This window comes from Athene noctua, chromosome 36 (genome assembly GCF_965140245.1).
Source record: "Athene noctua chromosome 36, bAthNoc1.hap1.1, whole genome shotgun sequence".
NCBI lineage: Eukaryota > Metazoa > Chordata > Aves > Strigiformes > Strigidae > Athene > Athene noctua.
Window position 1 is genome coordinate 482287 of NC_134072.1, and position 23364 is coordinate 505650.

General features: G+C 49.8%; 1 protein-coding gene across 1 annotated transcript in view; it reads right to left on the bottom strand.

The window, feature by feature from the left end:
* LOC141972843 (coiled-coil domain-containing protein 81-like) overlaps window positions 1–1224 on the bottom strand; it is a 33709-nt gene extending 32485 nt beyond the window's left edge. Inside the window, exons 1-2 of the mRNA XM_074930880.1 lie at window positions 1129–1224; window positions 49–202 (exon numbers count right to left, since the gene is read on the bottom strand). Coding sequence (XP_074786981.1) covers window positions 49–202; window positions 1129–1224 — 250 coding nt within the window. The remainder of the gene's footprint in view (window positions 1–48; window positions 203–1128) is intronic.
* Window positions 1225–23364: the final 22140 nt, after the last annotated feature.

Sequence of the window (23364 nt, forward strand, 5' to 3'; positions counted from 1 at the left end):
GGGACGCAGGGACTGTGAAGCCAACCGGGGTTTAATCTGCCATCTTACCGGGCAGGTAGGCCTTGTTGTCCATCAGGTTGCGGACCATGAGAAGGTTTCTGGCCAGGCGAAAGACGGGCCTGTAGATAGTCACGGCCTCCTCTCCAACTTGGATCTCTCTGGAGACAGCGTCGAAGCAGCCCAAGGCGGGAATTCGGACACCCTGGAACAGAAGAGAAGGAAGGACCGAAGGGTGAGGACAGGAGAGGGAAGTGCTGGAGCTGGCCCTGAGCAGGGATGGTGCTTTGGGATGGATCCTGCCCGCTCCCGCTTGGGGAGGAGACGCTGAGTCCTCCCCCTCAGAAAAAGTCAGGGCAGGAGCAGCCTGGAGAAGAATTTGAAATACAACTGCTGGTCTATCTGAGATTTCAAGGCCCAGTGAAACATGTTCAGCACTGAGCGATCTCGTCATGTTACCAAGGCCACCGGGGTGCTGCTCAACAGGCCTGAAAAGTGTTTTTAGCTTGCTTCTTGTCTAGTCCCGACCCAAGGCTGGGTTAAAACCCAGCCAAGCTAATCCTATGGAGGTGGTTTTAACAAAGGAGGGGGAATTGACTAAACTCAGGAGTTTTGCTACATTAAGAGAATTCAGGATATAGAAACTGCTCACTCTAGCTAAGCTTTTCATAGAATATCTGGAAGTCTTTCTCAGAACTGTGTGAGATAACAATATCATAAATAAGTATTAAATGAGAATCAAGAACTAAAAGTTGAGTGGAAGCTTCCAAAGACTTTGGACTTAGGTAATAGATTTAGAAATATTATATAAATGGCGTGAGTCTGTCGGACATTGGCCACTCACTGAGGGTTGGTCCAAATCTGAGTTGTCTGTAAGCTAAGGCTAGAGATTCTCTAGCAAGCCCCAGGACACCCACGGGGTCTCCAGCAGACAGGTCAGCCCTGAGGTCTACCACCACCTCCCAGAGGCAATACCACCCTTGCACAAACCCTGTTTGAACCCCAGCCAGGAATTTTGGGATGAGTTTCCCACTTTCTGAGGAGGGGAAGAGTAACAGCAGGCCATGCCCCAGGGCCGTCGGCACTCCCCAGCCCTCTGGGCGGACAAGGAGGATGAGGGTGTCACCCCACCTTATGCAGCAGGAGCTGTTCTTGAATGTAGCTGGCCACTGCGTCCCAGATAGCTCTTCGTTCTGGAAAACAAAGGAAAACGAGGTCACACTCCATGCCCACCAGTTTTCAACCTTCCAACATCCCCCCGAGCTCTGGTGTGTTGGCGACACCAACTGTCATCACTGTTACCAGGTAGAGACGGCCCAGAGGTGGCTCCAGTGCCGAGTCTCCCCCACACAACCCTCCACCCGTTAGACACCGCAACGCTCCGGCGGTGGCTGTGGGCGCCTGTACCTTCAGCAGTGACACTGGGCATCATGAAGGTGTGCTCCATCCCGTTCCAGTAGTCCGTCGCTCTGAGCCTCACGCTGGCAGGATGCTCCTTAGCGGCGACAGCCGGGTGGGAGCTCATCCTTGCTCGTCCTGCGGACGCTCTCTGGACAGCAGGACCCACCGTTCTGTGCTTTCATACCCTCGTGTGTGTGATGTCATAGTCATGCAGTTGTTGGTGAGGACAATGCCCACTATGACGTGGCCACTGCTGATTGGCTGATGACGGTGAGGTGACGTGGCCACCGCTGATTGGCTGATCATGGTGACATAGCACCCGCTGACCCGCTGCCCCAGGACTGCAGTTAACTGGCAACCTCCTCCCTGCCCGGTGCCCAGCTGGCATACCAGCCCCATCATCCTGTGTTTTCTCCTCAAACCAGCAGACAGCACAGGGAAAATGTGTGCTCTTGTCCATCAGCCCGGCACCAGACGCTTGTCCATCACCCATCGTGCCAAATCCTGATTTTCATCCTAGTTGCCATGATCACCAGCGGCTCATCCACTCCCTCCCGGAGGCTTCCAGCGGGATGAGCCCTCAGGGGCTGAATTGGAGTGCTCCGAGTGAGGTGTCCCAGGGCCTTTCCAGTGCCGGCAGCGCAGCGATGCCGTGCTTGATGCATCCCAGGACACACTTGGTCCTTCGGGCTGCCAGAACACACTGTTGACTCCTACTCAATTTGCCATCAGCCCAGACTCCCAGATCTCTTTCTGCGGGGCCACTCTCCAGCCTCTCACCCCCCAGTTTGTGCCTAGAACCAGGATCACCCCATCCCAGGTGGAGAATCCACCTATTGCTCTTGATAAATCCCATACGTTTGGTGACTGCCCAGCTCTCCCGTCTACCCAGATCTCTCTATGGAATCTCTACCCTCGAGGGCACCCACAGCTCCTCCTACTTTAGTACCATTTGCAAACTTAATGTACATTTGACTCCTGTGTCTGGATCATTTATAAAAACATTGACATCCCTGCAGCTGAGCCCTGGGGAACACCGCTGATGCCTGGCTGCCAGCTTGATGTAGCCCCATTTACTACAACTGTTTGAGCCATTTGTGGTCCCCAAAGCTGCATTTTGAGGGCTGAAACCTTAATTTTCAGGGTCCAAACCTGTCTTTTTATTACCCACAGCCTTTTTCTACGGCCCACAGTTTCACATCTAGGGTCTAAACCCTCATTTTTAGGGCAGAAAGCCTCTTTTAGAATAATTCAGGTGGGAAACAACCCTCAAGCTCATCCCGTACCCCCATACAGTGACACTGCCAAGGCCACAAAAGCCCATGCCCCCGAGCACCACATCTACACATCTTTTCAACACCTCCAGGGATGGTGACTCGACCACTGCCCTGGGCAGCCTGTTCCAGTGCCTGACAAACTTTCTGGTGCAGAAATTTTTCCTAATGTCCCATCTAAACTTTCCCTGGTGCAACCTGAGGCCATTTCCTCTAGTCCTATCACTTGGGAAAAGAGACCCCCACCACCAAGAGTCCAGCCGGGTGCGGGAGCTCTCCATCCGCCTCTTCAAAGACGTGATGAAGACCATGGTGGGGAGAAACACCAAAAAAATGGTGGAGAAAGTGCAGGGTGTGGTGCTGCCGCTGTTCTTCCACACCAACGAGTAGATTGAGAGTGTGGCCAAGGTGCAGTGATTAGTGACTGGTGTCGCGGGGAGGGGCGTGCTGACACCATGGGGGTGGCCTGGGCATGAGGGACAAGGGGAATGTGTGTCACCGCGGGGTCCCGCTGTGCTGGTCCCACCTCCACCGGCCTCCTTTCCCCCTGCTGCAGAGCTGGAGGGAGAGGTGGGGGCCCCCCAGCCCAGAGGAAGGGTCCCTGCAGCCCCAACACCAGCAGGGCTGGGGAACTGGGCACAGACATGTGGCCATGGAGCACACGAGTCCCCACGGGCTTTGTGTGCTTTGAGCTGCCACCCCTGTCTCCCAGGGCTGTGCCCAGAGACCCCCCAGGTGTCGGGGCCGGCTCCCAGAGCGCGGGATGGCCCCAGCAATGAAGGGGAGCCAATCCCGGGATCACCCCGTGCCCCCAGCTCAAAGCCAGGCTCAGAGCAGGAGGATGCCAGCTCTCCTTCCCTGGGCTCTGGTGCCATCTCCCAGCCTCTCCTTCTCCGCAGGCTTCCTGGGACACCCTCAGCGCCTGGGGAGACTTCCTGGGCTGGAGGAGGCTCAGCTCCGCGGCCGAGACGGGGCAGACGCACCTGATCGGAGAGGGCGAGGTGCAATTCTCAGGGAAACGGCTGTACTTCAATAAATTTGTTTTTAAATCAAGCTGAGGAGGAGGAGGAGGGAAGCTTTAGCCCATCCTGCTGCTTCCGAGGCATCTCAGGGCACAAAAAGGCACCCACGCATCAAGCTGGCACGTTGCCATTTGTCCCAGCACCAAAATCCTCTCCTGTACTGGGGAGCTGGGCTGGTTTTGACTGGGCACTGCTTAGTTGGTTGTCAGCAGTTGGTTTCATTGCCATCACTTGTCCTTCTTACGTTTCATTACTGTCTCTGCTAATTTTTCCTTGTCATGAGAATTTATTATTCTTGTTACTTTAGTTCAGTTATTAAACTGTTCTTATCTCCAACCACCCTTCCAAAGCTCTTCCCCCAGCAGGATGGGGGGGAAGGTGATTTGTTGCCAAATGGGGTTAAACCACAACACCAAGGAGCAATTTTGCCTTCTCGAAATAAAAATAAATCCCTTTAGTTACCAGCAGTAGCGTTCCCTTACTGGGTGCAAGACAGCAATAGAGAATGAATAGAATCGGTGAATCAGAAGAATTCTGGTTCAAAAAAACCTTGAATGTCACCGAACCTGGCCGTGAACCCACCACTGGCGAGCCCCCCCCCCAAACCGCGTCCTGAGCGCCACGTCTGCACGTCTTCTAAATACCCCCAGGGCTGGGGACACCACCACCTCCCTGGGCAGCCTGTCCCCGTGCCCGACAGCCCTCACGGTGAAGAAATTCTTCCCGCATTTCGCTCTGGTGTTGGGAGAACGTGGTAGCGGGGGGGTGAAGGAAGTTTCTGAGCAGGGACAGAGAGGGGGTGATAGGGGGGAAGAGACAGAGGAGAAGCGAGGGCTGCAGAAAGGGAAGGACGGAAGAGGGAAAGAGAGGACAGAGGGGACAGAGCGGGGAGAGGAGCCCGTGTGCCGGGCTGGGGGGGCGTGAGGAGCGCCCAGCTCGCTCCCCACGGACAAGAGCTGCTCCCTCTCCGGGGTGGGGGTGGCCTTTGGTGGCCGCTGCCCCAGCAGGGGTCCGCAGCGCGATCTGCAAACAGCAGCTGTAATTCCCACCAGGATCCACTCGCCCTAACACGTGTCTGCATGCCCTGGTGAGGAATTCCAGGGAAATCACCCCAAGGAAAATTAGAAGAGAGATCTGTCAAAGGGTGGGGGGAGGTGGAAGAAGGGGCAGTGGGTGAGGCAAGGGAGCGTGAAGAACAGCCCCTGTGACAACCAGGAGGGGCCGGGACCTGTGACTCATTTCTTTAATTAATTATTTCTTCACTGCATGCTGGTTTATTGCTGCCTAAACAATGCTAAAAAGAGGGGAGGTTCCTGCTGTGGGGAAAAGATTTTTTATTTTTTTACACACATTTTCTTCCTCGTTAGACAGAAGAAACACGGGCACTGACACACCCGCCTCCGTCACTCTCCTGATCAGGGGCATCTGAAAATTGCGTCTGACGCTTATTCTTCAGTGGCAAAGCCTCTGTTTTCATTGCCAAAGCCTCAGTTTTAGTGTCCGAACCTCACGTGAAGACACTAAAGGTCACTTCAGAGTCCGGAGACGCCTCAGTTTGGTTTCCAAACCTTCATTTATAGGGCTCAAAGCTTCAACTTCAGGGTCCAAATTCTCATTTCTGGGGTTCAAACTCCCTTCTACAGCTCAAAGTGTTGTTTTTGTACTCTTATTTTAAAGGCCCAAAGCTTCATTGTAAGGCTCTAAACTCTTCGTTTGTAGGGACAAAGCCAGTTCTTCACAGTCAAAATCTACATTTAGAGAGTCCCAAGCCTCTGTTTATGGCCTAAAGCATCATTTTTGGTTTCCAGAGTCTTCCCTTTAGAGTCCAAAGCATCAATTGTAGGGCACAAATCCTCGATTTAATCCTCAAAACCCACTTCAGGGAACAAAACCTCATTTTGGGTCTCAAAGCCTCATCTTTATTGTTCAAGGCCTCAATTTCAGGGTCCGAACATCCTTTTCAAGGCTGAAAGCCTCATTTGTAGTGTTCTAACCTTCCATTGTAGGGCCTTAACCTTACTCTTAGGGTAACAAGCCTCATTTTGAGGGTCCAAAGCCTCAGTTTTAGATTACAAACTCAAATTTTGACAGTCAAAGTTCCCACTTCGAGGGTCCAAAGCCTCAGTTTCTGTTTACAAACTTAAATTGAGTCAGAGTTCCCACTTCTGTGGCCCAAACCCTCATTACTAGGGTCCAAAGCTGCATTTCTAGAGTCCAGTTCCTTCTTAGAGAATGCTAAACCAAACGTTGCAGTCCAAGGCCTCATGCTGAGGCTATAAAGCCCCATTTCTACAATCCAAATGCTCATTTTCAGAGTCCAGATACTCACGTTTAGAGCCAGACTCTTGTCTTACCAAAGCCTCATCACCTAAGTCCAGAGCCGCATTCTGAAGGCCAGTAGCCTCATGATGAAGGGCCAAATACTGATTTGTAGGGTCTAAACCCTCTTTTCAGGGAACAAAGACTCTGTTTTAGGGCCCAAAGCTTTACTTGGAGGCTCCAAAGCCTCATTTAGAAGATCCAGATCTTTCTTTTAAGAGTGTAAAATCTCATTCTATTGTCCAAATCCTTGTTTTCTGTTTCTATTCCCAAATTTTCAGGGCCCAAAGTCTCGTTTTTAGGGCGCAATGCCTCCTTTTTAGCAGTCTAAGCCTCACGTATAGGGTCCAAACCTCATGTTTAGAGTTGAAAGACGTAATTTCTGTTTACAATTCTCATTTTTAGGGCCCAAAGCCTGATTTTTAGGGTCCCTCCCCTCGTTTTAAGGGTTCCAAGCCTCATTTTGACTGAATACTGATTTGTAGGGTCTAAGCCCTCAAGAAACAGCAAACCCTAAGCTTTAGGGTCCAAAGGTTTATTTGGAGAATAGAAAGGCCCAAGCCCCATTTAGGGTGTCCAAATATGCATTTTATGGTCCAAATACTCCTTTCGGTGTCAAACTCTTTAAGGACTCAAGCTTCATTTGAAGGGTGGCAAGCCTCATTGTAGGGCCCAAGGGTTCATTGTTTCTGAGGATTTACAGCCTCATTTCTAGGGTCCAAACCCTAATTTTTAGGGCCCAAAGCCTCCTTTGGGGGGTCTCAAAGTGTCATTTCCAAAGCCTGACTCCGTGTTGTGAGGGTACAGAGCCGTCTCTCTGTGCTCTGCAGCCTGATGCCAGCCTCAGGCAGCGTTTGAGAAGAAAGACCTTGTCCCCAAAGGCTCCCGGGTGCTGCTGCGGCTGGTGCTGCTGGTGGGGCTGGGCCATGGGGGGAGCCGGGAGCCCGAGCCCGGGGCTCAGGCGGGGCCGTGGAGCTCCCTGGGCAAGGCAGGGCTGCCCTGGTGCTGCCCCACTGCTGTGTTTAGTCAAGTCCTCCTCCTTTGTTAAAACTGCCTCCATAGGATTAGCTTGGCTGGGTTTTAAGCCAGCCTTGGGTCGGGACTATACAAGAAGCAGGCTAAGAACTTCTTCAGAGGGGGAGGACTCAGCGTCTCTTCCCCAAGTGGGAGCGGGCAGGATCCATCCCAAAACACCATCCCTGCTCAGGGCCAGCTCCAGCTCTTCCCTCTCCCGTCCTCACCCTTCGGTCCTTCCTTCTCTTCTGTTCCAGGGTGTCCGAATTCCCGCCCTCCTCGGCTGCTTCGACACTGTCTCCAGACAGATCCAGGTTTCAGAGGAGGCCGTGACTATCCACAGGCCCGTCTTTCGCCTGGCCAGAAACCCCGTCCTGGTCCGCAGCCTGAGGGACAGCAAGGCCTACCTGCCCGGTAAGAGGGCGGATTAAACCCCGCTTGGCGTCGCGGTCATCGTGTCCCTTCCCTGGGGCTGAGAATTTCTTGGAAGCGACTCCCCCTCTGCAGAGCAGAGCCAAAAATTTGGGGGTTTTGTCATTCTGGGCGAGGCAACGATCGTTTTGCCTAGGGAAGCGCCCGTGGAAGGGCCACTGGCTGAATGTCTCCAACCCTCTCGTGTTTTTTTCAGGCAACAAGGAGCTGGAGCCCCTCAAATACTCCAAGGTGGCCGCAGCCGCCTCGGTGTCCCGGCAGCAAGCGGAGGGCTGCATCCAGGGCACCATGTCCCTCCTGTCTTACTGCCTGGGGAAGGGGGAGATGTCCTGAGGGACACCGGGGTGCTCCTCACTGAAGGCAAGACAGTAGAAATGAAGTTCTACTGTGACTTCCTGGAGACTTTGTCTGGGAAGGAGAACTTGGAACAAGAGATTTTCAAGGTGAGCGGTTCTGTTTCTCTGTGGCGCGTGCGGGCAGTCCAATGGCGGTGGCCCGGCAGGACACGGCCAGGTGAGAGTTGATGGTCCTACCACCTCTCCCCGCCTCAGGCTCCACCAATACAGCCTCACAGCCATGGTGAGGACGTCCCACCATCTTGTTGCTCCTCCACTGCAGGTCCCCCGCTGCTGGACATGGTGGTGTCCCGGATTGTACCTGTGGCCTCCCTGAGTTTCTCTGGCCATGTCATCATCTTTCCCGAGTGAGTACGTTGGCGGCTGTAGCCGCTCTCAAGGTGACATTTGCTCCTTGTGACCCCGTGGGTGTCCTCCCACGGGGCCACCCGGTAGCCACTCTTGATGTCCCCGGGCCGTGGTCGCTCCCATAAGGCAGATTTGATGGGTAGGACCGAGGAATTTAGGCAACACTTCCTGCCCATGGTGGCCTGGACTCTTTGCTGGGTGACTCCTTTTCCCAGGACTGTCCTTGGGGATGGGGCATGATGGACTTGGGGAAAAAACACGTAGAGTTGGGGGAAAAAAAAGGCCTTTAGGTCAAGGCCAAAATCTGCCGGTGAGCACGGCGAGCGGCAAGGGCTGGTGGCGCTCTGGGTCACGGCGGTGTCTTCTCCTCGTTCCCAGGCTTGAAATGGAGGTTGTGCACCAACCACCTCCCAGGGCTCTTCTCAAGACCTCGAGACAAGTCCCTGGCGAGGACGAGCAGAGGAGAAGAGAGTTTCTGCCACCTCTTGGACAAGGTAAAGCAGCTCCTGGCTCCTTTCCACAGTGCCGGCAACCAAATTCTGTCACTTGACTTGGAAATCTCTGGCGCTGAGTGTCAAACGGCTCCGACCTGTGCCAAAGCCTCCCCCAGCTCGGCACAGCCGTTTGTCCTAACGACTCCTTGGCTTCACCCCAACGGAGCCGCGGGGTGGGATGCGCCCAAGGGTGCGGTGGGAGGGTGGTGATCCAAGGCCGCCTCCTCCCTGCCCAGAAACGCCCCCCCCAGAAGAGTCCCTGTCACCTCCCCACTCCCCCTTCCCACAGCGGGAGCTGACGACGCCGTCACAACACCACGGCAATGGGGAACTGGGGGCAGAGAGGCTGTGATGGCGGCTGCGCGGGAACGGAACGGCCCTCTTGGACCTTTGGGAGGGGCCGGAGCACCCCTGCATGTCACCGGGGCCGGCAGCGTCCCAGCGATGCTCTTCTGACGAGGTTTCTCCTCCCAGTTCCAGGGGGGTGTCCTGGGTTCGCTGCTCCAAGCCCGCCTGACAAGGAACCGCCACAGTTCCAGGAGATCACGGGGCAGAAGAAGAGGAAGATCAAGTCTTTGGTCAGGTAAGGCTGAAGGCTCAGGGCTGAGGGTCTGCGCAGGGTCGTGTTGCCCACAGGAGAGAGATCTTCTCCAGCCCTCAGGAGAGCCCCAGCGTGGCCTGGGGACACGGGGACAGCCGTGTGTTAGCTGCAGGGCCCGGCTCAGGGGTTTTTTTTCCTCACACAAAGGCACAAAGAGGGTCATGGGGGGCAGGATGCGGCCCCAAAGCCAGCGTGTCCTCAGGTAGAGACCTCTCTGCCGTTGTGTCCTTCCAGGCAGCAGCCGGTGATCCTGGAGGATTCCTCTGGAGAAAAGCAGCCGGGGACCGGGCAAGCCAAGGGCAAAGCTGTGCTCAAAGACCGAGCGTCAAAGCAGAGCTGAGCCCAAGCGCAGGCAGCGACGGCTCAGAGCTGCAGAAGAGGAGGAGGAGGAGGAGAAGGAAGATGAGGACAAATGGCGGCAAAATCTTGGGAGCTGCGAAGGCCCAGAAAGCCAAGCCCTCCCCTCCTCAGGAGGCCTCGTACTTGGGCACACCCGTCGTAGCTGTTCTGTCGACGACGAGCTCTGAGGACAGCCTGCCCGAAGAGGCCTCCTGCAACGGGCGCAAATGGCCGCGACGGAGGGTAATATGGAGAGTGCTGTGAAGTTTCCTCCTCAGAAATTCTGGCCGGTGCAGCAATAAGCTGCAAAAACAATTCCGGCCATGGAACTCCGAGGCCAAGCTGCTCGAGGAGCCCCTGGATGAACCTCCGGGCTTTGGGGCAACCGATGGAGGGATGAGGGGACCTGGCTGCCCGCGATGCCTCGCGCTGAGGAGCAGATCTCCCCGGGCCGCAGAGGCCCTGGATGGAGCCATCAGGAAGGAGAGGATTAAAATAAAGATGGAAAGTTGCAGAAGAGCGTTGACTTTTTTAATTGGTCGCAACCACAGCGGGGGGAGAAGGTTTTGGCAGTTGGCCAGTGGTGCTGAGATCAGCCCAGCGTGGTCCCATGGCAGGGACCTTCCCCGGGAACCTTTTTAAACTGTTTGCCGATGAAGACAGCCAGGAGACTCGAGTGTAAAGACTTGCGAGCCCGCAGCCTCCTTCAGTACCCTCCAGGACGGGTTGGGTTGCTCAGCCAGCGGGGGCAGTTTCAAGCCTCACTGACAAGGACAGAAGGCAAGTTTTCCAAACTGGAGACACTCGCTGGGAGTTTCTGTCACCGCAGCCCGGATTTGGAGCCGCACAGAAACCCAGCGCAGAGCACGGGCAGGTGAGAAGGTCAGCACTGAACGCAGCAGCACCGCTGCGTCGTGCTGAGAAATGTCAAGTACACGGAAGAGAACAACGGGCAGAAAACAAACTTTGTCTCCCTGAAACTAATGGCCCAAAGCATCAGCCGTCTGGAACTGGGCAGCAACAGAGGGAAGCGTAATCGGGAGACCTGGAAGAAATGATTGTAAAGGCAAGAGCCTTTCCTGCGCTCGTTTAGTACTAGATCTGATTAATTTGAACAATTTCTTTAAAATAAGACAAAAAAAAAGCCTCCCCAGCCATGCCTTTGTGATGGATCAGTGTACTGGAAAATCTAACTAACTGGGATGCTGTAAATTCAGTCTCGGCTTTCCAAAAAACTCCCAAGCCTGCCACCGTCTTTCTCTGGAAAAGCCGAGAAGCTGCCAGGAAAAAAGCCTGCTCTTAACTCAATTCCTCCCTTGCAGGTGTGAGATTTGGAGGGAGAAGCGTAGGATTCCCGAGCAGTAGTTTTCTGTCCTTGGAGAAAAATGCTTGGCTGGTGAGAATAGTTTTAATGTTCAAGTTGGCTGCAAGAGCAATTTCATCTCCCTGGAAGGTGAAGGAGAGCAGCTGTTAGAGCTGCACGCGCACGTGTGACAGCGCCAGGAAGAACTTGTCCCCAAAGGCTCCCGGGTGTTGCCTAATGATGCTTAACGACCTGGCTCAGGGAAAAACAACACGGCGGCCAACCCCAGGCCGCTCGGTCCATCTGCACACAGACATCAATGTGATGGATGCAAATGGCGTTTATTATTGCATAACACCGCTTTTTATACCCTGGGCTCATGGCGTCACATCCGTCTGCCTACGTTTTATCTTCCCGTACAACGCAATAACTTCCGAGCGCCAGACCCTAACTCCCACATTTCTAACTCCCACATTTCCCCCCCCCCCCCATGCTATTTTAATGATACGACGATACCTGTCAAATTTATTGGAAAGTTAAATTGATTAGGAATTAGATAAACCTTAAAAAACACAGCGTACCTAAAAAATGTTTCATAAAGGCTGGAATTATATAGCAGCTGCAATCATCGATAAAAAGATAAACTAAATGTATTATTTGTGATTAAAATATAAAATAGTGCACTTAATCAGTAGGAATACTGACATTCAGACCCGCGATCGCAAGGGAACCCTGGGTGCAGCGAGAATCAGAGTGCCCTTCCTCACAAACTGGAAACCCTACGTGATGCGTCCATCCGTAGGAGAGGCATCCAACATCGCTGCAAGCAGGCCCTGCTCTGAAATCAACAGGCCAAAATGATTGGCAAATTCTTTTAAGCGGAAACATCTGATTCTGAATCTCCTGTTGGGTTCTACCCAGAGCCTGGCCAACGCTCTGGGGGAAGACCAAGGGAGTTCCTAAAGGTAAAATCTTTAAAGTTCTTCGTTCTTAACGGTGGTAAATATAAAAATAAAGCATATATATAGAGAGAAAACGTTAAGGCTATAGACACTGCTTAGACTATCAGACTTAGAATGACAGACTAAGGAGGTAATATATTGAGTGTAGAGCGAGCATGCTTCAGAGCATTTGTCGGTGATCAGCAAACAGAATGTTAACCTTTTCTAAGCGGCTTTTCACGAATGATGCTAACTTATTCAATATGCAAGGCCCCAAAATTAGTACCAACAGTATTATGGTGAGTGGGCCGATCAGAGCGGAAAAAAGGATGGTTAGCCATGGAGACTGTCTGAACCAAGAGCCAAACCATTCTTGTAGGGCTTCTCTTTCCATTTTTCTTTGGGCTAGCCGATCTCTCAATTCAGCCATGGTGTCCTGTACGATTCCTGTGTGGGCTGCATAAAAACAACATTCTTCCCCTAATGCGGCACAAAAACCTCTTTGATACAACAGTAGAAGGTTTAACCCTTGCCTATTCTGCAAAACGACCTTTGAAAGGAAAGAGACTTTTTCCAAAAAGGAGATAGATTTTTCAATTCTTTGCAGGTCCTCATCTATGGTAATTTGTAGCTGGGATAATCCCTGGCGCTGGGTTGCGAGGGCCAAAACTCCCGTGGCTGTGCCGACTGCTCCTAGCCTGAGCAGCGTTGCAATGGTGATGCCTGTTAGTACCGCTCTTTTACCAATCCGGTGAGGTTCTTCGAAATAGTGATACAGGTCTTCCTCTGGGTGATATAGGACCTTAGGAACAACTATAACTTGGACACAAAAGTTGGCAGAATTATCAAGAAGAATAAGGGACACACAGGGGGTTACTCCTGACTTGTGGCAGACCCACTTTGCGGATGTAGGCGGGATTGCCCATTTGTAGGCTCTATTGACCCTAACAGTTTTCGCACAAACCAAACTACCCCAGTTTGCCAAAGAGGTAATGCCCAGACATAGGCCCTGGCCTTTGACCTGGTTCAGGGTGATCCCTCTCCGTGGTGTGTCCCACCTGCATTGAGTTGGATTATTGTCTGGCGAATAGTAAAAGGAGGCATTGAGGGCGACGCCCTCATAAAAGGGCGGGTTCATATCGTAGCACAGCCAGCAGGAGCTCGTGAAGTCTGGATCTGACTGGTTCAATGACCAAAAGGTAGCATTCAGTACATTAAGGAACGGCTTATCAGGTAAGCGGTAAGGGCCCACCTTGGGTTTGCTTGGAGGGGTTATCTGCTTAGCTACTAGGGGAGTAGTCAAGATAGGGGTGGATAATGGCAAGCTTTCTCTTCCTTGCTCGACGTCATTGTCACTTTTGGCTATGACATTGGGGGTGATTGCTGTGCTGCTTTGTATTTCCCATTTTCTAATAGAAAACAAGCTCCCCCTGTCCGTACTAGATTCATAGTGTCTGACGCCCCGAGATTCATAGTGTCTGACGCCCCGAGTTTTCCCAATCATCCGTCTCAGATCATCCTCACTGGTGACATTGAACCTAAGGTACAGACACCAATTCTTGATTTTCCCATGGGTTGCTGCTAGCCCTGGTCTTCAGGGGTCTTTTGGAGGAATGACACACCCGTAAGGTCCTGGTTGTACTTTCAAATATTTGTCTGGTCCTGCCCCTGGTGCCCAGTCTGAGGCAATTGTCTCACATCCCCAGTGGGAACCGTAATACTGATTGGGGGCATTACAGTAAGGCCTGCCGGGGTTAGAGCTGGAACACATGTAATAGCTTGACGTGTGTAAACAGGACTCTACTGGGGCTAAGTCACAGAGTTTTACCTGAAAGCTAGGAGGCCCCGAAGTAATGATTGTTTGCAGTATCTCTTGATCCCATCTCATTAATACCCATTCCCACGGCTGGTGTTCATACGAGCCACAAGATACTATGAACCCTAAAAGCAAAATTAAACAGAAACATCGCAGCAGCAAAATTACACGAAAACATCGCAGCAGCCCTTTGCGGGGGCGTCTCAGCTGATGCTCGGGTTCTGGTGAAGCAGAACTACCCGTTGTAGTCAGGGTATTCTCCGACTCACTCTCCTCTCTCGCCACAGGAGCATACGGGTTACGGGGGTGCCCGATGGTTAGGTCCTGCGAATAAAAACTTATAGTTCTCATTAGTTTCATCCTAGAGGTCGGGTTTAATAGACTTAAGAGGACACCATTTAATTTCACCATCTTTTTAACTGCGGCATACTCCTGTCCTGTTAAAACTAGCCTCCACCCCTGTTCCCATTTTCCCAGTTCATTTCTGATTGTGGCCGGTGGACCTTCTTTTAATGCTCGAGTGGTCCAGTATTTTTGGGCGGGGCTATGCGCCTCTTCTCTGGGGAATTGGTTTAACATTAGCAGGGCGGTTGCCAAAAGACGTACTTGGTCTTCTGATGGAATGGCATTGGTAAAGCCTTCTGTCTTTGCTAATATTTCTAATTTCGATTTCAGAGATTCATGTAGTTGACGGACCTCCCTTAGCGTCCGTAATTCTTTTGCAGCAGCGTCAGCTTTATCATCACCAATTTGGAAGTACCTTTTAACAGAACTATGACTGTTAACATGGAGAACTGAAAAGGTGCCTTTCCTGGCGGAGAGTGCCTCTTTGAGCATTAGCGCTGCTGTGGATGTCGTCACGCCAGGACCTGACACGGCTAGGCAAAGTTTAGCTGCAAACATGGAGTCAGTCACTATATTGAGGTGTTCCATTGGGAACAGCCCCCATGCTAGTACTATAGCTGCTGCTTCTAGCTGTTGAACTGAAAGCTCATAATCGGCTGTTTTGATACGGTGCCATTCGTCTCCTGATTGCCACACTGCTACGGCAGTCGATGGCGTTGAAGATGCATCTGTAAAGACTGTTGGTCCTTCCTGAGGTCGGTCCATGACCTTAGATGGGGGGTCAATGTGTACAACCGCCAACATTTGAGTCCAGGGAGGTTTTGTGGCATACCGGATTTTTCCACCAAATCCAGTAAGGGCTATAGCTAAATACTCTGATGTCATCACTGACTGCGTTGAGAGCTGCTTACGGAAGGGTAGATATATCCTGGCAGGCTCAATGCCCAAGTGTCTTAGGGCAAGTTTTCTGCCTTTCATGATGAGATTACCAATGCACTCGGCCCCTGGAGAAAAAGCACGTGATGTTTTTCCCAGGGCTATCCATTGTATTGGTTGGGCTTCTTCAGGGGAGCCGTGAGCTAGTGCTCCTACTCCTCCTCCTGACATGAAATGTACGTACAGATCAAGTGGTACATTCAGGTCCCATCTGGTGAGCGTGCTTGACGACACCTCCTGTGTGATGAAATCAAAAGAGTTCACTGCTTCTGTCATCAGAGCTTTTTTCTCCCAGGGTTTTTTCCTTTTAGAAGATCATACAGGGGGGCCACGATTTCAGGGGGAATTAGGAACGTATTGCGGAGCCATTGTAAAGACCCTACTAGCTGTTGCATATCATAAAGTGTTTCAATGTGTCGACGGATTTTTACCTGAGGAGGGGTTATATAAGAACCTGTAATTCCTACTCCTAAAAAGCTTACACATGGTCCTTTCTTAATTTTCGTGCTCACAATTTCGAACCTGTTTGCTTTCAGGGTTTCTGAAATTGTTGACAACAAGTGGTCCACCTGATTTTCTGATGGCGCAGCGATCAAGATATTGTCCAGGTATTGAATGATGGTTGCATTTGGGGCTGTGGCGCAGGTTGAGCTATGATAAGTTGAGCCATAAAATTGGTTACTTCTTGAGGGGGGAGTGGGTTCGGGAGTGCTTCGCTCCATCCAGGGTTGGAAAATTTCTTTGGTCGCTGAATTGCATTGTTGACGTATGCATTCTGTTACAACTGGGCCTTTTGCCTCTGCAGGTGATGTTGAAGAGTCGATCGCTGCCTGGAGGCGGTCTATGAACTGTGTAAATCTCTCACTTTCATTTTGCTTAATAGACCGGGCGTCTTCCCTAGCAAGCCGTTTCCCACTTCCCGGGTTTCGGCACCATTTGTTGCCTAATGATGCTTAACGACCTGGCTCAGGGAAAAACAACACGGCGGCCAACCCCAGGCCGCTCGGTCCATCTGCACACAGACATCAATGTGATGGATGCAAATGGCGTTTATTATTGCATAACACCGCTTTTTATACCCTGGGCTCATGGCGTCACATCCGTCTGCCTACGTTTTATCTTCCCGTACAACGCGATATCTTCCGAGAGCCAGACCCTAACTCCCACATTTCTAACTCCCACACATAGGAGAATTCCAGATTTTCCAGCCCATTACTTGTCAAAGATGAGGAGCGTTACAGAACAATTATGTAGTTTATGTGAGTATCCTTTAGGACTTGCCGCATACCAGTGTTTGTACATGTGGTAATGCATAGTCATTTTTGCCTTGATGACTGGCAGACAAATGTATGGGACAGAATCAATATCACATACAAATACAAAAGTGCTTCCAAAGGTGTTAAAGTTGTTCTAACACATCTATGATGTATTCTGTCAGCTACAGGTAAAACTTGAGTGAGAGAATAGGAAGCAAGAGTGGGAGAGGAACTGAAACGAACAGTGGAGAAGATGAGCGTGGTGTTCATGCAACTGCTTGTAAGTCGGGCAGTTGAGGGGCTGCCTCCAGGAATAGACTGCCTGGGGTGGGTGTTCCAGGGTGTGGGCAAACACTGACAGGTTTTGAGCGGCTGAATACAGGGTCTGTTCTCAGGGACATCAAGTCTACTAGAACGCAAAGGGTTTCCAGGTGGTATAAATGTAGTTTACTCCTTTTTTAAGTTTTCTTTATGCTGTGAGAAAAGAAGAAAATGTCAGTTGTGCAAAGAAGCCCACAGTCCATGGCAGCTCACAGTTCTTACTGTATACCTAGCAGTCACATTTGTGACTTTATTGTACTTTGACCCACCTGGTTTGTCTTAAATAATGTATATTTGGTCTTTTTCTATTAATAAATTTCCTTTTAGTCTGAAGATCTTCGTTTGCTTGCTGTCTGCAGCAATGGAATGCAAGGGAGGTGTTCAGAGGGAAGACTGCTGTGAAGCCTTCAGATGGACTGTGTTACTGTCTTCTGAGATGATTGAAAATGGATGCAGTAGGAATGTATTGCCAGACAGGTTTTCCATCTGTGAAGCTCTTGTTTAATCCATGATAACTCGAGACGGTAATCCCTTTCTGGGGTGGCTCAGTCCACTCTTTGAAGCGAAGTTTCTAGGCGGTGTTCTTAGCTATTTAATTATTTCAGATATTTAGGAGATAATACTACTTTCTTCAAGGTTGCTTTTAATTATGCTCTCATCTGCCAAACTTCAGGAATATTTTGTCCTAGTGTGAAACCGGGGACAAGCATGAACTCAAAAAGTCCTTCTTCAATGCTCAGGATTACATGATTTGCTGTATCACCTGAGCAAATGACCAGCACTTAAAGAGATGAAAGAGTTACACAGCTCAAATCATACACATCTTGAGAAAGAAAAGAATTCTGGTCATTTCAACATGGCTGTGAAAATAGTGTGCCATTTTAAGATAACGGAGATAGCGGAAAACCGGGTGAGGAAAAAAAAGTTCATTTACAACTGTTGGGGGGAAGTGGAGAGAACGGTGGTCTTTGTGTGCCTGTAAATTTGCCAGGCAGTCCCCATAACTGCAAGTATGCTTTTTGTTAAACTCCTGGTTCCTTCCCTTGATGGATGACCAGCAGGCTCTTAATGTTTCTGGGGACTGTTGCATAATGTATATGGATAATGACACTGAATGTGCTCTACAGTCTGGAGAAACACAACTTGTGGCAACGATCCTAGAAAGCAAGGGGTACTGTTGAGCAGAACTTTTGTGCGTGAATCATCATCATCAGCTTGAGTTAGGTTTTGGTGACTGGTGTACTGTGTCTGTGTCACTTCAGTGGGGTGCTGCTGAAATGCAGATTCTTGGATAAACTTGAGGCTTATGCAGGGCTTCCTAGTGGGCATGAGATCTTTCTTCATGTGCCACCCTGTATGAAGTGGACTCTGCTGTGTCATTCTGCGTTCTCTCACCTTTCTTTTGCATGGGGTCCTCCTGGCTGTGCCATGTGTTTTGAGGTCAGCTGCCTGAGGAGCACAGTAAGAGAAGAGCTCAGCTCTGAAGCTGAAATGACGTCCAGTCAAGCTGATCTTGAATCTTATGCTTCAGTCCCGTAAACTATTGCGGAGAAAAGGCAGGGGGTGCCTGAGAAACGAGGGCTGTTAGCGATGGTTGAAGTGAGATGGTCAGGTGGTGAGTTCTTACACTACTGACTAGAGCTCAAATAGAGAAAGTTTTATTTTTTTTTTTTTTTACTTGTGGAGAAGGGACAGCCTGAAGTGCTATGAGAGCAGCAGTTCAGCAGAAACACTGTTGAACTTTTTCTCGAGTTTGAATTCTAGTTTCCAGTATTATCTTTCTTTATTTGAGAGTGTTTCTTGAAGGACAGAACCGAGAGGACAGATTGTGTTGGCTACTCTGTGAGTAATATGTTTTCATGGAAAACAAGGTTCTTTTGTTTTTTGCCAGCTATTTACATAAAATTCTGTCTAAGGTGTCACTGTTGTGTTCCACCTCCATCGTTTCCACAATATTATGTGTAGCAGTGATTAAAACCTATTATGTTTCAGAATGTGTAGGATTTGGGAATTTTTTTTATCAAGGGAATGCTTTCCTCTGCTGTGTGTACTAACTTTAAAACAGTTTGCTGTAGTGCCTGGCTTATAGAACAGCCCAATAACCAATTAAATATTGTTAGTTGGGCCTCTTTTTTTGGTGTGCATATGTGTTATCCAGAGAGCATATTGGAAAAGTGAAATCTGTGTTCTTAGAATCATATAGGGTGGGGTGGGGGTGTGTGTTTTGGGTTTGTTTGCTTAGTTTTGTAGATGTCCGGTATGTTCTCAAGGAGTATCTCTGTAATATAAAGGAGGTGATACCCGAGTATTTCTAGTCTGTTAGAGGGTATCACTGATTTTATGGAGATGTGCTTTATGAATATAAATACATCATCTGTCTGTTTTCCTAGGTCATAGTCTGTGCATCTTGTATTTTAATCTTGCCTGTAGAGTTAATGGTAGGGGGATGTGTTTTAGAAAACACTTACAGGAGAGGGTGTGTTTGATAAACTTGTCAAATTCAACAGTCTAAATGTTTATTCTTGGCTAAAAGAAGTTGTTTATGTACTTGCTGTAGACTTTGCTGTCGTTGTTTCTTACCCCTTTTCAGGTGCTGCCCCTGTATGCCACAGGGGATATTTGCTTGTAAATGCCTGTCCCTTTTCAGTAGAAGATGGCAATCTTGTCCTATTTTTCCTCTCTTACAAACTCTTCCTGTCTGTTCAGAGTGGGCGAAGGAGCTTTCTGCTCAGTGCACAGTTCCTGTAAGTTGTTTAGGCTAGTCTTTTGAATGTAAGTCTTTGCTGTGTCGGTGTTTGGCTCGGTAAGTCAGTTGAAGTGTCCGATCATGTAGCTGTGTGGTCAGAAATATTGCCCCAAGGGAAGACTTGTGAGGAGAGAGGAGGAGGAGATGATTTCTTTCAATATCCCCAAGGTAAATCCTGTACCTTGTACAGACCAGATCCTTCTCGCTTACTGCAAGTGTATTTTCACGAGTAGTTCTGTGGCAATTAAATTGGTCTCACCCAGGCCGAGGGGATTTTTCTCCTTTCGCTCAGAGTCTGTGCTGGATTGGTGCTGAGCTAGATGGGTTTCCTGACTGTTGGAGTCTGTGCAGGCTCCTAACGCTGCCGGGGGTGCTGGGGAGAAGCAGAGCCACAGACACAGCTGTGGAGGGGAGAGGTGAGAGGACAGACAGCAGTCTGGATTTAGACTGGTTTACAATGTACCCAAGAATTTGCATCCTTTTCCAGTAGATCAATTAGTTTAAGAAAGCTTCTAATCTCTGTCTACAGTTTCTCTGCTGTTATTCTCCTCCTGCAGTTGTGTGCCCTGTGAAACGGGTACAGCTGGGTGTGCGTGTCTGCCTGTCCCAGCTGTACGCAGGCACCTGTAACCGCGTCGGTGAATGCGAATCCTGGTGAAGTACTTCGAGTTTCTATATTGGCGAGATAGCTCGGAGGTTTTGTGATGGGGAGAACACGACTGTTAGCTCTGTAGGATCAGCTCTTATCCAGAGAGGGATGCGCATTAATCTTACCCCAGTTAAATATGATGAGGATGCCCGTGTCACAGGCTGAACTCTGTATCTCAGGGGTTTGGGGAAGATGATACGCTCAGATCTGGGCTTTAACACCCGTCCCATCCATCAGCTGACCTTCCGGCACTGTTGGTTGTGTTTGTTTGAGATAGTTCCTTTACTGCGTGGGGTGTCTCCAAGGGGCTGATATTTATGAGGGAGTGTGTTGCTGGAGTCATACAGCAATGCTGACAGTGAGCAATGTGCCGCTGTGAATGGAAAACGTCTGGTATTTTAGTCTGTTGTTTCCTTACCGTGTAGCTTTTTCCCAGACGAGTTCTGTGTTGCAAGCTAGTAAAAAGAAAAACTTCACCTGGAAGGATTTTTATCGTATTTTATTTGGCAAAGCACTTCGTGACTCTTATTAGCAGGTTAGAATACAAAAATGTAATGATTAAAGGAGAGTGAAACTTTAAACAGATTTTTGAAGGCAGTTTTGAGGAACTTTTTGTATATGCATGAGAAGTCGTGTACCAGCTATAGTACCTGAACCTTTCTGCATCAATATACAAAAATCTACTGAAAGGTGAAACTGCTGCAGAGAAAATATTGGTGTGACATTCCAATATTATCCGCAGAACAGAGAAAAACTTGTCAAAATTATTTCCATCAAACTTTGGATTTTTCTTACAGATGGGGAGGATCTTATCTGTGTCATGTACCCTGTTTCACTCGAGAGATTTTTGTCAGCAGTAATTTGTATATATGCCTGTAGGCCCTGAAGAATATCAGCTAACAATAACCTGAAATTCAGTACTGGAAAGCTGCGTTTCGTCGTAAGCGTTCTTAGGATTTACCGATACATCGCATTACCTGGGCAAGTATATGGTAGGAGATGACAGTGAACAGCAGCAGGTGAGGTTGCTGTAGACAGATTTCAGGTGGGTGGATTTAAACAAATAGTGGTTGGAGGGGTTTTTAGTTGGTTGCTTGTGGTTTTGTTTTCTTCCTTTTATCTTTGAATCTCATCAGTTTACTTAAGGGACATAATTGTATAGAATGTTGGTGTGGGTAACCTAACAAGCTGCTCAGAAAAGTGAATGCATAAGCCATTCCTACTTTAAGTTGGTCCAGACTTGCTGCTGGAACACTAAGCTTGCCTCGGGGGGCGTGACGGGCGCTGTGGTGTTGCTCTGTCTCTCTCTGGCTGGCTCGCTGCTGATGGCTCTTAGCTCCTGCGGCCACTTGCAGGGGGCTCCTGGCTTCCCTGCAGTCACCTGGTAGGATTTCACCTGGGCGCTGTATGGTGAGCCGGCAAAACAGTACCTCTGCTCTGCTGCTTTCCCAGGGGAGGCTTGAATGTTTGTGCCCCTCCCTTAGTGGAAAATCAGTCCCAGCTCATCACCGGGGCAACGCCACCAAAAGGCTAGAGAGAAACTTGCCCGGGCTTGTAGGGCGGGTACAGCATCCTCAGGAGGCGAACGGGTTTCACTTCAACTTGAAGCTAAGGGTAGTGGCGGTGTTAGCAGCTTCTAAACCAGGTCAGTTAATGGGAACTAGCTGCAGGCTTGCTGAAGCCGCACTAATCTGGCTGCTCTCAAAGAAGTGTGTGTCTCTGATCAGCTCATTCTCTCTGAGCAGGCTGAAAAACAGCCCCAGGATAGGAGTGCTTAGTCTAGAATCCTGTCGATTTTGTTTTGGGGTTGTCTTTAGCTGTTGGAGATTAATGAATGAAAATGGTGTCTGAGTTTACAGCCAGTTCCCATCCCTTGGCAGTGTTATTTCCAGCTGTTCTCTCCTTGGCTCACCGGAGCCCATCAGCTGAAGGACTCTGCTCTTCTGCCCTGGGGGAGTGGGGTGCAGCCTTCAGCATCTAGAAAGGAGTGAGGTGATAGCAGAGGGTGTTGAGGCCTTTTTTGCTTGTCCACTGTGTATTTGTCCCAGCCGTGTCCAAATCCAGCCCTGGCCTTTCCTCTTCACTCATTTTTGCCCCTATCACAATCTCCCCTGACCTCAGAAGAGGAGCCTCCCTTGATTCCACCGGCAGCCATCAGACACAGCGACAGCATGTTGGGGATTTTCGCTGCCGTGGAAGTGCAGACAGCACCTTAGATGCTTGATAGCAAACCACAAGCAAAGGCTCTGCTTAGGAAGGTCTGTGTGTGCTGGCGTTTGGGTAAGCACCTGGCGTATGGATGGCGGGTTTCTTCGATTTCTCGGGGTCCCACTGGAAGGGGAAGGCGAAGGTGGTGAGTCTGAGTGTCCCTCTGAAGTGTCTGCATCTCCTAGAGGCAGCCCTGATATTTTGGTTCTGTAAAGGTTTGATTTGACCTCTGGTTCCTCCAGAGGTATTACACACGTGGAATTCTTTGCCACTGCAGTTTACCATTAAGGTGTTTCCTTTTGGGGAAGGAAGTGGAGTGCAAAGTGCACTTGTTCAGGAGGAAGAGTCTTAAATGAGAGGAACAGTGATCTCTGCTAGCTGACAGCTGAGGCAGGAAAAAACCTTTTGTGGGAGGTGTTGGTTTAGACGTCTCTTGGGTCAGAAATAGTTGCCAGGAAGGTATTGCCCAAATTCGATGGGATATGCCTCCTGTATGTTGGCTTTTTTTTTTTTTAAAAACATTTACAATACTACCTTCACTTTACAGGTAATGTTTATTTTATAGAAAGTGCTGCAGAGGTGTAACTTGTTAATGTTTAAAACGGGTTTTCTCTGACCTGGATGGAAGTATCTACAGAGGAATGTGTTGTATTTTGTGTAGGAATAGCTTTCAATAGCTTTTTCTCTTGATGGAGGAAGAGCATTAACCGGTTTAATCTTTGCGCTGTTGAGTTTTATTTGGGGTGGGGGTGGGGACAGCTTGGACAGCTGGTGTTGTGTAGCCCTGGTATTTGTTCTAGTTCCACTCTGGCTCGAACATGGCTGTGAGACTGGCTTTGGGCACTAAAGCCTGATCCTGATACCCGCGATGTGCTGTCTCTTACCACGCTGAGGAGTCTTTGTCATTAATTCCTTCATTTGGTGCAGAGATGGCGTCTAGTTCTGCTTGCTTGCAGGGAAGCTCTAGAGAGAGGAACGGATCCTGATAATTACTGAAACACCTCAATTCTGTGTGAGGGCTGGGAGAGATGTTCATATCCCTTGTAGTGCCTTATCTTGTAGTAAGACCTTGCGGAAGCTTTTTCTTGCCTTTTCACGTAGTAGCATGATGTTCATGTGGAAACTGAACATCTGTGAAAAAAGAGTCAGCTTGAACTGTAACCGTGAGCCCACAGCAGGGAGCTCTCAGGGAGCACTGAGCGGGGTGTGCGGGGGTGTCTGATCCCAGCGTCTGCCTCCCCTCGTG